Source organism: Solanum verrucosum, unplaced genomic scaffold, assembly GCF_900185275.1.
Source record: "Solanum verrucosum unplaced genomic scaffold, falcon-dt-bn FXZP01000205.1, whole genome shotgun sequence".
In the NCBI taxonomy this organism is placed as follows: domain Eukaryota; kingdom Viridiplantae; phylum Streptophyta; class Magnoliopsida; order Solanales; family Solanaceae; genus Solanum; species Solanum verrucosum.
In genome coordinates, this window is record NW_026019950.1 from 822,364 (window position 1) to 834,629 (window position 12,266).

General features: G+C 31.3%; 3 protein-coding genes across 3 annotated transcripts; all 3 read left to right on the forward strand.

Moving 5' to 3' along the window:
- Window positions 1-2,842: 2,842 nt before the first annotated feature.
- LOC125813779 (uncharacterized) lies at window positions 2,843-3,357 on the forward strand. The gene has a single exon (XM_049493251.1). The coding sequence runs from the start codon at window positions 2,932-2,934 to the stop codon at window positions 3,220-3,222; it is 291 nt and encodes a 96-aa protein (XP_049349208.1). The 5' UTR covers window positions 2,843-2,931; the 3' UTR covers window positions 3,223-3,357.
- Window positions 3,358-4,664: 1,307 nt separating this feature from the next.
- On the forward strand, window positions 4,665-5,079 carry LOC125813780 (uncharacterized). The gene has a single exon (XM_049493252.1). The coding sequence runs from the start codon at window positions 4,728-4,730 to the stop codon at window positions 5,010-5,012; it is 285 nt and encodes a 94-aa protein (XP_049349209.1). The 5' UTR covers window positions 4,665-4,727; the 3' UTR covers window positions 5,013-5,079.
- A 5,441-nt stretch (window positions 5,080-10,520) lies between these two features.
- On the forward strand, window positions 10,521-11,134 carry LOC125813778 (uncharacterized). Its single transcript, XM_049493250.1, has one exon. It carries the CDS (start codon window positions 10,730-10,732, stop codon window positions 11,024-11,026), a length of 297 nt encoding a protein of 98 aa, XP_049349207.1. The 5' UTR covers window positions 10,521-10,729; the 3' UTR covers window positions 11,027-11,134.
- The last annotated feature ends 1,132 nt before the right edge of the window (window positions 11,135-12,266 follow it).

The following is a 12,266-nucleotide window of genomic DNA, read 5'->3' on the forward strand; positions in this document are numbered from 1 at the left end:
GTAATATGAATACAACATTACTACATACATCTTTTATGGTAAGCTCTCTACTAAGCAGTTGATTTTGTGAGTTATATATGTTGATAGGGGTTTGGTACACTAGGCACAATTGTTTTGTTACACAAAACCTACAACTTATGTCCAATATTTTTATGAGAACAATGGAAGGTCAGGATTGAAATCTCAATAGCGATAAAAATACTAGGTGATTCTTTCCATTATGTTACATGTGCTAGTGAGAGGAAGCAGATTAGCAGGTATTAGTACGTGTATATATTGCTATTCATCATAGGATTTATTGGTAGTATGTAACACCAGATGAGAGCTACATACCATTTGGAATAATATCCATGTATGGAATCAGATGACTAACCTTAGCTCATCTAAAAATATATCACTTTCGTATATTCACTTTCATGATTGCTTGCCTTATATGCACTCTTGGGGTATTATCAATTACCCGTACGTTACATTATATCCAGGTTTTTAAGTAACATATACATTAATTATATTATTTCTGTATTAATTAGGAGGTATTTCACGGAAGATATTAGAGAAAATAACGCATGTATTAGTTTTAGTATTATTAATCCATTATTTGGTGCAATTTTTCAAAACATGATTGCCTCGAAAGTGTATAGAACTAAAGAAGAATGTGGAGGTTTTTTTTCTTTGAAACAAATATCTACTTTTAGAAAATAACGTAATGCTTGTTATTTTTAATATATCAAATCAAATAATGTATAAAAAAATAATTTGAACATAACTAATTCCAATATTATTACTATTCCTTTTTCAGTAGTACAATTTTTATACCCCTTGTCAAACAATTCTTACGTCTAGATATTGAATAATCATGGTCGAAGAAGATTCCTTCATTCACTACTTGCTAACACACAGCAACGTCAAGATATTGACTCAAAACTCCTTTTAAGTCAATCATGGCTGTTTCAATTCAATAAGTTTGACTAGAAGAACCCATAAAAGTCCATGTGTCATTTTAACAAAAAATGAAGTTTTAAACAAGAAGTAAACAAACTAATATAGTATAATTTAAATAAACATATCTTAAAAATTGAACACTATATTTAAAAATATATTATTTTTTGGCATCAATTATTTTTGAAATAGTTTTTTTTTAAAATCCCGTATACAAGTTGAACAGGTTTCAAACTCAACTTCATTGATCACGTCAGTCCCAACTCCCACCAATATAGAATTAGTCCTTAAGCTTATCCACACTGGCCTTGTTCCAAAAAAAGGGGTAAAAGCACACGTATTCATGTCTCATACCACATCAAACATGACACGTTCAACCCTTCATTTATTTTTACACTAATTTCCTGAAGCATTGACCAAAATAAGCTATTTTAAAAACCAATTCACCAAACTAATACGCTTTTTAAATTTTTTACAAAAGTAGTATAAACGTACTTCATGGTAACGTTTTAGGTTATTTTTATTTTAAAAATTCAACGGACAAAAATTGACGGAGCTGACGACGTTAAATGAATAAACGTTACTCACAATAACGTTTATTGAGAATCCAATCACGTCAACCCAGAAATTTAAAACATTACTCACAGTAACGTTTTAAGTGTAAAACGTTACTCACAGTAACATTTTAGGTGTAAAACGTTACTATTTTACTAAGAATCACGGGTCTTCAACTCCTGCAAATTTAGAATAAATCCTGCAAATTTAGCTATAAAATGTTACTCATATTATGTTAAGTTCTTACTATAGCTTTAAAATTATTTTTCTAATTTATTAATATTATTTAAAAAAATCTCTTAATATTATGATAAACTTGACTTATTTAATTCATACCTGATGAAGTTTTGTGAATATTATTTTAACAATGGGCAACACAAGTAAAAGTTTTGTTGAATATTGTTGGAATATGCAAAACATTCCTTACAACAATATTTATTTTATAATCACATGTGGTCAGTTTAAAAAATGGAGGAATATGACTTTAACAGAGTGTTGTAACTGACAGTAACGTTTTTGAGGTAAAACGTTACTATGAGTAACGTTTTATAGCTAAATTTGCAGGATTTATTCTAAATTTGCAGGAGTCGAAGACCCGTGATTGGATTCTTAGTAAAATAGTAATGTTTTAAATTTGCAGGATTTGATTATGCAATTGCAGGGTTGACGTGATTGGATTCTCAATAAACGTTATTGTGAGTAACGTTTTAGGTATAAAACGTTACTCACAGTAACGTTTATTCATTTAACGTTGTCAGTTTTTGTCCGTTGAATTTTTAAAATAAAAATAACCTAAAACCTTACCATGAAGTACGTTTATACTACTTTTGTAAAAAATTTAAAAAGCGTATTAGTTTGGTGAATTGATTTTTAAAATAGCTTATTTTGATCAAAACTTCCTAATTTCCTACTAAAAAAAATTCTCCCCCTGTCCCCTTTTTCACCTAAATTTTGAGACTCAAAAACTTTTAAATTATCATGTGAATTTGAATATACAAGTTTTAAATAATATTTATATATTTCAAAATTACGTAAAATTAATTTAAATTAGTTCTCAAAATTGTGATAGTGGCGCGTAAATTGGAACAGAAGAAGTGTTTGTTATTGGAATTAGGTAATTTCCAGTTAAATCCAGAAGATATACTTTGAAAAAATGAAAAGTAGACCCAATTGACACGCGTTAGTTTTCCAAGTTCGTTCGCTGACCCAGTTCAACGAATTAGAGAAACAGTATTGGAAATTTCGTTTCAACTACTTTTACTTTCCAGATCTTTCTTTAATACGCTTCCCCTATATATACTTCTGCTTCTGCAACTTCTTTTCTTCGTACTCAAATTTTTAATTTTAACATAAACTCACTCACTGCTTACATCAACAAGTCAATACTTTCTTTATTTTCTTGTTATTTGTTAGTAATTTGCAAGTGAATCGCCAACGATGATGATGTCAATTTTCAGTTCCTTTGATGCCCTCTCTGCTGAACTTTTTGGGCAGAAATTGAGTTTTTCTAAGCCATCTAGTACTGACACAAAACAACAAGGGGTTGGAACTCTTGTATCAGATAAAAAAACCGCCTCTTCTCCGCCGGCTACTTCTTCAACCGGTATTCTGAAGAAGGCCGGAGAGGCATCGCCGCCGCCATCTTCGCGGCAGCAGCAGCAGAAGAGGCAGAGGTTCGCTCTGGAATTCGACGGCGTCCACTGTTTTGAAACTATAATTCCCTATTGATTTTTGTTTTTACTAAAATTACGAGATTGAAATTTCATTTATTCTTGTCTACCATGATCATTGTTACGACTCATCTATGATGTAAATTTTGGTGATTGATATATACAATTTATGGATTTTGATATCAGTTTGTAATTTCTCTTTTTTCTTTCATAGCTCTGTTTTACGTCAGAGTAAAACTCCTTGTTCATATAGGCTTGTTGATACACACATAGAATATGTTGATGTCATCATCTGCATACGTATAAAATTAAATTTTGTTCTTACTTAACATTGATATATGTATATTGATCCATAATATTCTCAAAAAATCAAATAAAAATATCATGTTACAATTTTTAAAAAAAATTTGAATATAGTTTAGACCAGAAGCTTGGTTCAATCAATTGAAAAATTGAAGACCTCCTTTTTAGTCATGGTTGTTTCAGTTTGAAGGATATTATAAAAAAAATAAAAAATATAGGGAGGACACGTTAATATAATGCATATACAAGTAGAACAGATTTCAAACTTAATTCGGTGCTCCCATTTCAGCAATTTTTAATGGAAGAAAGACCCACCAATATTGAGTTGGTCCACCAGCTTATCCGCATAACACAATGGCTGGACAATATCAACTACCATGCTTTAAAAAGTTCTGTCACTCTCTTGGATATAAATGTTTTTCATATTTTAAATAATATAATCACAAATTGTTTTGTCAACTACAATAAGACTCCGTTTTTTATATTTTATAATTTAAAAATTAATAAATTTAACTCTTGATAAATTAAAATATAAAAAATTAAAGATAGAGAAATCAATAAATAATTAGAATTAGTTAGTGTTCAATTAAATCGAGAAGATATACATCATGTCGCTCGCAAAATATATGACCCAAAATAACACGCGTTGATAGAATTGTTAGTTTTCAAAGTTAATTAGCCGACCCACCAATCTTTCAAAAAGTCTAAAATTCAACGAATGGGAGAATAATTTTAGAAATTTCATTTCTCTCTATTTCCACTTTACAGAAGTTTCCAGTTTTACTCCACTTCCACTATATAATACTCTTTACTTCTGCAGTTTCTTTTTCTTCCTACTCAAGTTACTTCTTACCTAAATTAAAACCAATCAACAAATAAATACTACTCCCTCCGTCCCTTTTTAGTTGTCCACTTTAAAAATGACACACAGATTAAGGCAACAATGATTAACACAGTGAAGTTACAATTTTACCCTTATGACAACTTTTCACTTCAAAATTATAACCACTTATTTGAATTCAAGTGAAATAAATTGGAGGAAAACAACATACACTTTTACAATTTTCAAGAAGTGTAAATAAGGGTATAATAGGAAAAAATTTGTTGTCCTTTCTTGATTTGTCAAAATGGACAACTAAATAGGGACAACTAAAAAAGGAAATATGGACAAGTAAATAGGGACGGAGGGAGTACTATTTTCTTTGCTTGTTATTTGTTAGCAAATTGCAAGTTAGAAGCAACAATACACCAACGGCAACGATGATGATGTCAATTTTCAGTCCCTTTGATGCTCTTTCTGCTGAGGTTTGTGGGCAGAAGTTGAGTTTTTCTAAAGCACTCACTACTCATGACAAAACACAACAAGGCGTTGGAACTCTTGTAACAAATAGCCAAGCCGTTGCTTCTCCGCCGTCTACTTCTTCTATTGCTGTTCTGAACAAGGCCGGAGAGGCATCATCTTCGTGCCAAAATCAGCAGAAGAGGCAGAGATTCGCTCTGGAATTTGACGGTGTTCACTGTTTCGAAACTATCATTACCTATTGATTTTTGTTTTTACTAAAATTACGAGATTGAAAACTGATTATGATATATACAATTTTTTGGATTCGGATCATATTCACTTTTTTGTTTTGCTTATTGGTAAAACTTCAATTCGTAATTTCTCGTTTTGTTTTATATTTCCGATTTATTCTTTTCGGCGATCGGCGATCGAATATAAATTATAATGAACGATTTTTGCAACTGATTTTATAAAAGATGAAACTGAAGGAAGACTATTTTTCTTCCAGAAAGTTTATTATGACTGGTGATATTCATGTGCCAGTTTCTTGCAACTTCATTATATTGTCTAGTAGTATATTTTTAGGTGAGATAGCATATAGCTGCTCGTATATTAAGTGATAAATTGTACTCCATCAATTTCATTTTGTTTAACAACAATAGAAGATAAATCTCAGGACAGAACGAGTACTCTTACTAGATTATTGTTCTTTTTTATCGATATTAAAATTTTGTGGGACTTTACAAAATATGTTCAATTTTAATTAGGATCCTACAATAGCTTTTGGATATTAATAAAGATCAATATTTTGAATATTTCATAAGATTTCTCTACATGCTACAAGTTCGCGAATACAAATATTCAAGAAGTCAAGTATTCAAAAATTCAAGTTTGAGAACAATTCAAGATCAAAACCACCAGATTCAAGAACAAGCTCAGCAACCCCGAAATTCAAATAAAAATCAAGATCAAGTTCAAATTCATCAAGATTCAAATTTAAGCTTGAAGGCCTTGGATCCAAATTATACAAGTTAAGAATAAGTCCATCAAGATCAAGTTTAAAAGCCTAATGAATCAGAAGATTCGTAGAAATTGTAATACTCATATTTGAAATAAAATAAATACGATTATTGCAATATTTATTGATTTTGATTATTGTTTCTAGATGCAAAATTTATTGTTTACAAATTCTAGCACGCTCAATGGGATATCAAATAAAATTCGTGTTAGGAAAATAATAATCAAAATCGAAAAATATCACAACAAAATTATATCACGATCTCTATGAATCCTCTAATTCATATTTTCAAGGGTTTGTAAGCTTGATCTGGAATTTTGATGAACTTGTTCTTGACTTGTATTTTGGATCCAAGGGTCTTCGAGCTTGATCTTGATGAGCTCGAACTTGAGCGTTTGAGCTTGTTCTTGAATTTGATGGTCTTGATCTTGAGTTATTCTTGAACTTTAATGTGCTTGAATTCTTGAACTTATAACTTATAAAACAATCCGGATGAATTATGGTGTTTTCATGATACTCAAGAGCATATAGGATATTTGAGATGCCTTTCAAAGAAATATAGGATATTCGAGATGTTTTTTCAAAGAAATATAATACTTTTTATATAGGCATGAATCCGAGTTTAAGGTTGACTAGCTTATAAGAACTCTAATTAGAATTGAATATATCTTAGAGAAAAGACATAAAATGACACTTGAACTTGTCCCGAATTTTTTAAAAAATACTTTAACTATGCGGGCGTCTTATTACCCCACTAAACAATCTTGAACTAATATTATTGCATCATTTTTTGTCCACCTTACATAGAGAGTGTGTGCACTCTTTCAAAGAAAGTGAGCAACATAAAATAACTAATATAATTTTATTTTTACAAGTATTTTATTATAAAATATATTTTCTTATTATTTTAACTTTTTTTCCTTATTATTTTTTCTTTTTCTTTGATCTTTCTTCTTCAAAAATTCATTGTCATCTCCATTGAAGTTTGTCACTTTCAATGTCATCATTTTTACCACAACTTCACCTTCCTTTTTTTACTACTATTAGTTTTACTCTCTTTAATTTTAAAACTTAATCTAAATATTTTCTTACATTTCGAACAATTTGATAAACCCATTAGATTTCAAGATGATTAGGAGGTATCGTATAAAATTTTTTTATCCGGTTTCAATCAAGTTCTTTCAATTTTCGGGGAATTCATTGATTCTTTTAAATTTATCACTTCTAATTTTGAAGTTATATGAAAAGGAGTAATTGATAATATCTTTAAAATTTTCAAGTTTCTTAGAAAAACAATTAGTTTTGTTATCTATTCAATAAAGTCTAGAAAATAGTATGATTATTTTTTTACAAAAAAATCACTAAAATAAATAATTTGATTGGAGAAGAAGAAGAAAAGGAAAAGAAAAAAAGGAGAGAGGAGTTCAACTTGATGTGGGGATGGGGCGAGGGTGGGAGGTGAAGAAAAAGAAAGAAAATGAAGGGATAGATCAACTTGAAAGTGGGGGTGGAAGATGGAGTGGGATTTAAGATGAAATTAAAATTAAAATTAAAATAAGTCAAATATTAAGAGAGAGAGAGAAATAAAGAAAAAACTAAAAATGAAAAAAAAAATATTTTTAATTAAATCAACACGTGTCATATAATGATTGGTGTGCAAACACACTTGCTTTTTAAAAATTGGGGCTGATAGAAAAATGATATAATAATATCAGTTCATAATTATTCAGTGGGGTAACAGGATGGTTGCAAAGTTAATGTGTTTTTTTGAAAATTCGAGACAACTTCAATGGTAACTTTATGTCTTTTCTATATATCTTATAAAGTCTCAACTAAAATTAAACACATCTAATAGAGCCCATAAAATTTTAATATCTACGAGAACTACTAGTCTGTGAACCTCTCATGAGTCATGACTCATGAGTATACATATTATAATATGTATGGCTATAATACACGCGAATTAAGCATATGAGTATATCGAATTATTGATAGAGAAAAATCGCAGGGAAAATAAACCTTCCACAAGCTTATCCGCTTAACACTGGCTTCCAAAAAAAAAGGGGTAAAAGGACACGCATCATGCACAAATCAGACGAAACATGACATGTTCAACGTTATGTCCAATGTGTATTTCTTTTTAATATTAACTGAAGTTAAATTCCTTTCCTATCAATTTGTTTATTTTTTTTAGTTCATATATATATATATATATATATATATATATATATATTGTTATGAAACTATATAAAACAATGAAAAGAAAGTAAGGAGAAGAGAGATGACTTATAATTTCTCTTGATGAATGATTATACAATGAAGAGAACCCATCTATTTATAGGGGAAAATTGACTTGGTCCCAAAGTTAGGGTTCTTAAATTTTCTCTATCAGATAGACCTTCACTATATTTATAACGCACTCCCACTTGAATGTCTAATTTGTAAATGATGTGCCTCGTTAACACCCTACTAAAAAAACTTAAAAAAATAAAAACTCTAGTGAAGGAAAATAGTACACATTTCTAATAATACGCATCTAGCTTGCCTCATTAAAAACCTTACAAGGAAAATCCAGTGGGACAAAACCTCGTAAGGAAAAAAGAGCACAACACATATTAACTTCCCCTAATGAGAACATCAATCTAGAGACTTGAATCTTCGCATTCCAAGCTTGTGCACCATCTTCTTGAAAGTTGTAGTTGGTAGAGACTTGATGAACAAACCAACCACATTGTCACTTGAACAAATCTGTTGCACATTGATATCACCATTCTTTTGGAGCACATGTGTGTATAAAAGATTTGGCGAAATGTGTTTCGAACTATCTCCTTCTAGGAATCATCCTTCGGGATCAAATAATTCTGCAAGTTCCTCACTTCAATTTCTTTAAGCAAATAATCTATTGCCTTTTGAAAATTTTCAAGAGTTTAATTCAAGTTATCAACTTGCATAACAATATGAAAAATTCTTGCTTGTGATCTATATGAGGATTATAAACAAGTATTTCAAAAACTTTGAATGTTTTACACTTTGAATTCTTCAGTCTTTTTCATATCAATTTTGTTGAGTAGCAACATTCACATTAAATGTATGAAATCTTCTTGTGTCTAGACTGCAAGTCAAATAAGCTTTACACTTACCAACATTCACACGCTCTTAAAACGCATGAGACTCAATCTCAACTTTTGTTTGTGATGGTCTCACAATTAACTAGCCTTGCTAACAAGGAGTAAAAAAAAAATTACCATTTAAAAAAAACCTTTAGATTCTTTAATGGATGTCTATTATAGACTCAAAATGTCCCTGACAACCAAAGTATTGGAATCAGTAAACTTTTGATTTACTATAGAATGTGCCTCAATTGCACTAATTCTTGTTCAACACAAACCAAAAGATAAAGTAGGGAGTTTTTCCATAACACATGTCTGCTTAGAGACATTCTTGGTTATACTACATCCATGACAAGGGTCACGACCATTTTCACGCCTAGCATGGTTGATATATACCTCATTCACTTCAATGAATGCATCTATAATTTTAGCATTTATCAAAAGTTCTCATTCATCATGAATGTAATACAATCATCTGAGTATATCTAATTATGTTAACTTTGTACCTCATTCCACATTCATGTGCATTATTCAATTACTTGTCTTCTTTCAGACGCATTATGCACTGCCATCACATTCACTTTAGGGATTGAAATAGGTTTCATGACTAATTTTAATCAAAAACACATCATTTTGCCTCGGTCATCATTATATTGATGTATTGAGACTCAAACTTACATTTTATCCATGTAAAGTCTTGTTATGCAATATATAAATTGATGAGACTTAAAATTCAACATCTTTAATCACGGTGCACCAATACAGAAACATGATATCTTACCCTCTTGGTGCGATTTGACATGAATCCAATCGTCTTGACCTCTTAGTGTAATTGGACATAAATTCATTGTCTTATCCTTTTAGTGAAACTTGAATCCATCATCTTATCCTTAACCAATAATATAATAAAGCAAAAGTGCATATTGCTCACCTTCGAGACTTGAGCAATATTATCATTTATGGTGGCAATAATTTTGTAAGCAACAATTTGCAAAATCATACGTACAAAAAGAGAAATCAATTACATCAGAGTTCAAATTAAATAGCAGCAATAATACTAATGCAAGTAAGAATATGGTGACCCCGTTGTTGTGCACGCAGATAAGTTGTATACTAAAATTAGTAGTATAAATTTTAAATCATTAGGTTTATTACCATCCGATTAATTAGCAATATTCTCGAAAAAGAAAACTCTGGCAGCGTGGTCATTCGAGATTTGCAACACTATGTTGCTGCAAGTAATCAACAAGAGGCAGCACCACAGGTTATACACAAAATTTGTTTCAGACCAGCCACGTGAATTCAGTTTAGTATACATATATTATATAAACTTTACATATATACATCTTGCATCCAAAAAAACTTACGATGAGACCAATCCATAAAAATCAAAAAATACCTACCGTTAACTTTTAATGGACAATGAGCAATTTATGTTGATAACATATTATGAAATCATGAGAAGAAAGTAGAGAGAAAAGAGAACGCTTATAATTGTGATTTTACAATGAAGAAAATGCACGGCAGACATTCATTATATTTATAACATATTAAAATTTTTAAATTATAACTTTTCACTCAAAAAAAAAAAATAAAAAAAATCCAAACTATACGCGTTAATAGGAGATTGTGAATTATAGGGAAATTCGTTTCTCCCATCTCCACTTCCACATCTTACCGATCCTAATTGGGAAAGGAATTCCCAGTTGTTTCCTTTCCCAATTCCCCAGGTATATTCCCACTTTTGCAGTTTGTGTTTTTCCTAATCAAGGATTATTATTGCATAAATCAATGCTTGCTTTCAAATTATTTGTTAATTTGCAAGTTAGATCCAAAAGAAAACACCAACACGATGATGTCAATTTTCAGTTCTTTTGATGCTCTCTCCGCTGAAATTTTGGGCCAAAAAGTGAACCACTCTTGGGCACCGCCCACTTCTGACAACAAACAACAAGGTGTGGGCCCTCTTGTATCCGATCGCAAGATCGCCGTTTCTCCACCGTCTACTTCCGCAACCGGTAAACTGAACAAGACAGAAGAGGCGGCGGCGCCGTCATCATATTCAAAATCTCCGTCGCGCCTACGGAGGCCAAAGTTTGCACCGGAATTGGATGGGGTCTACTGTTTTGAAACAATTCCTCCGTATTGATTTTTTTTACATAAACACCAAAAAGATTGAAATTCTTTATTCTTGTCAATTGTCAATTGTCATGATATTATTGATTATATGTAATTTGCTTAACTGAAAAACCTTCAATTCGTGATTTCTCTTTTTTGTTTCATGTCTCTTTTTAAAAATCTTTTCGGTGATTCATATCAAATACAATTAGCAAGTTCCACAACTGATGATTTTAGAAACTATTTTGTAAGATGAATATATAAGTAAATTACTGCTTATTTCAAAAAAATTGCTTTTAAAAGTGTGCCTTTTAAATTAAAGTCTTCAAAGATGTGTTAAAGAAGCTAATTTTTTTCTTGGAGAAGTGGTACAGTAAATGAAAGGATGTGCTAGCTCTTTCTTGAAAGTATGTTCCATGTGGCAAGATAATGTGATGAGCTTCTCCTATGCCAAGAATAACTGACGGATGTTAATTAATTTGTTGATTCACGTATTTTATTTAATTTTGAAAAATATTTTGTATTGTTAAAATAGTTTTTTAAGATAATGCCTAGTACGACTCAAGATGATGCCTGGACCATTCATGGCGCCCTATTTCTTGCAACTTCATTGTTTAGTACTCTCATATTTATATATTAGTTGATCATTTTATTCAAAATAGTTGTCTCATATTAATTTATCACCTTACTAATATGCGAGTAAAAAGAAAAATGATCAATCAATATGGAACGAAGAGAGTAGCGTATGTGTTAGAGTGGGAAAAAGTCTCACATTGGTTGGAAAATGAACTGTGGTCTCCTTATATGAACTTAGACAATCTTCCCCTCATGAGCTAACTTTTGGGGTTAAGTTAGGCTCATGTCCCATATCTTTACATGGTATCAGAGCCAGATCCATCCCCGTTTGAACTCCCGCTCCACGCTCCGATCAGGCCTGGGCATGAGGGGGGTGTTAAAGTAGGTAAACGTCCCACTTTGGTTGGAAAATGGATTGGTGGACTCCTTATATGGACTTGGACAATCTCCCTCATGAGCTAGCTTTCGGGGTGTGAGTTAGGCTCAAGAACTAATTTAACATGGTATCAGAGCCATGTCCATCCCTGTTTGGGCTCTCGGTCCACACTCCAGTCTGTCGGACTAGGTGTGAAGGGGGTGTTAGAGTGGATAAAAGTTCCACATTGGTTTGGGAATGAACTAGTGATCTCCTTATATGAACTTGGACAATCCTCCTGTTATGAGCTAGCTTTTGGGGTTGAGTTAGACTCGGGTGT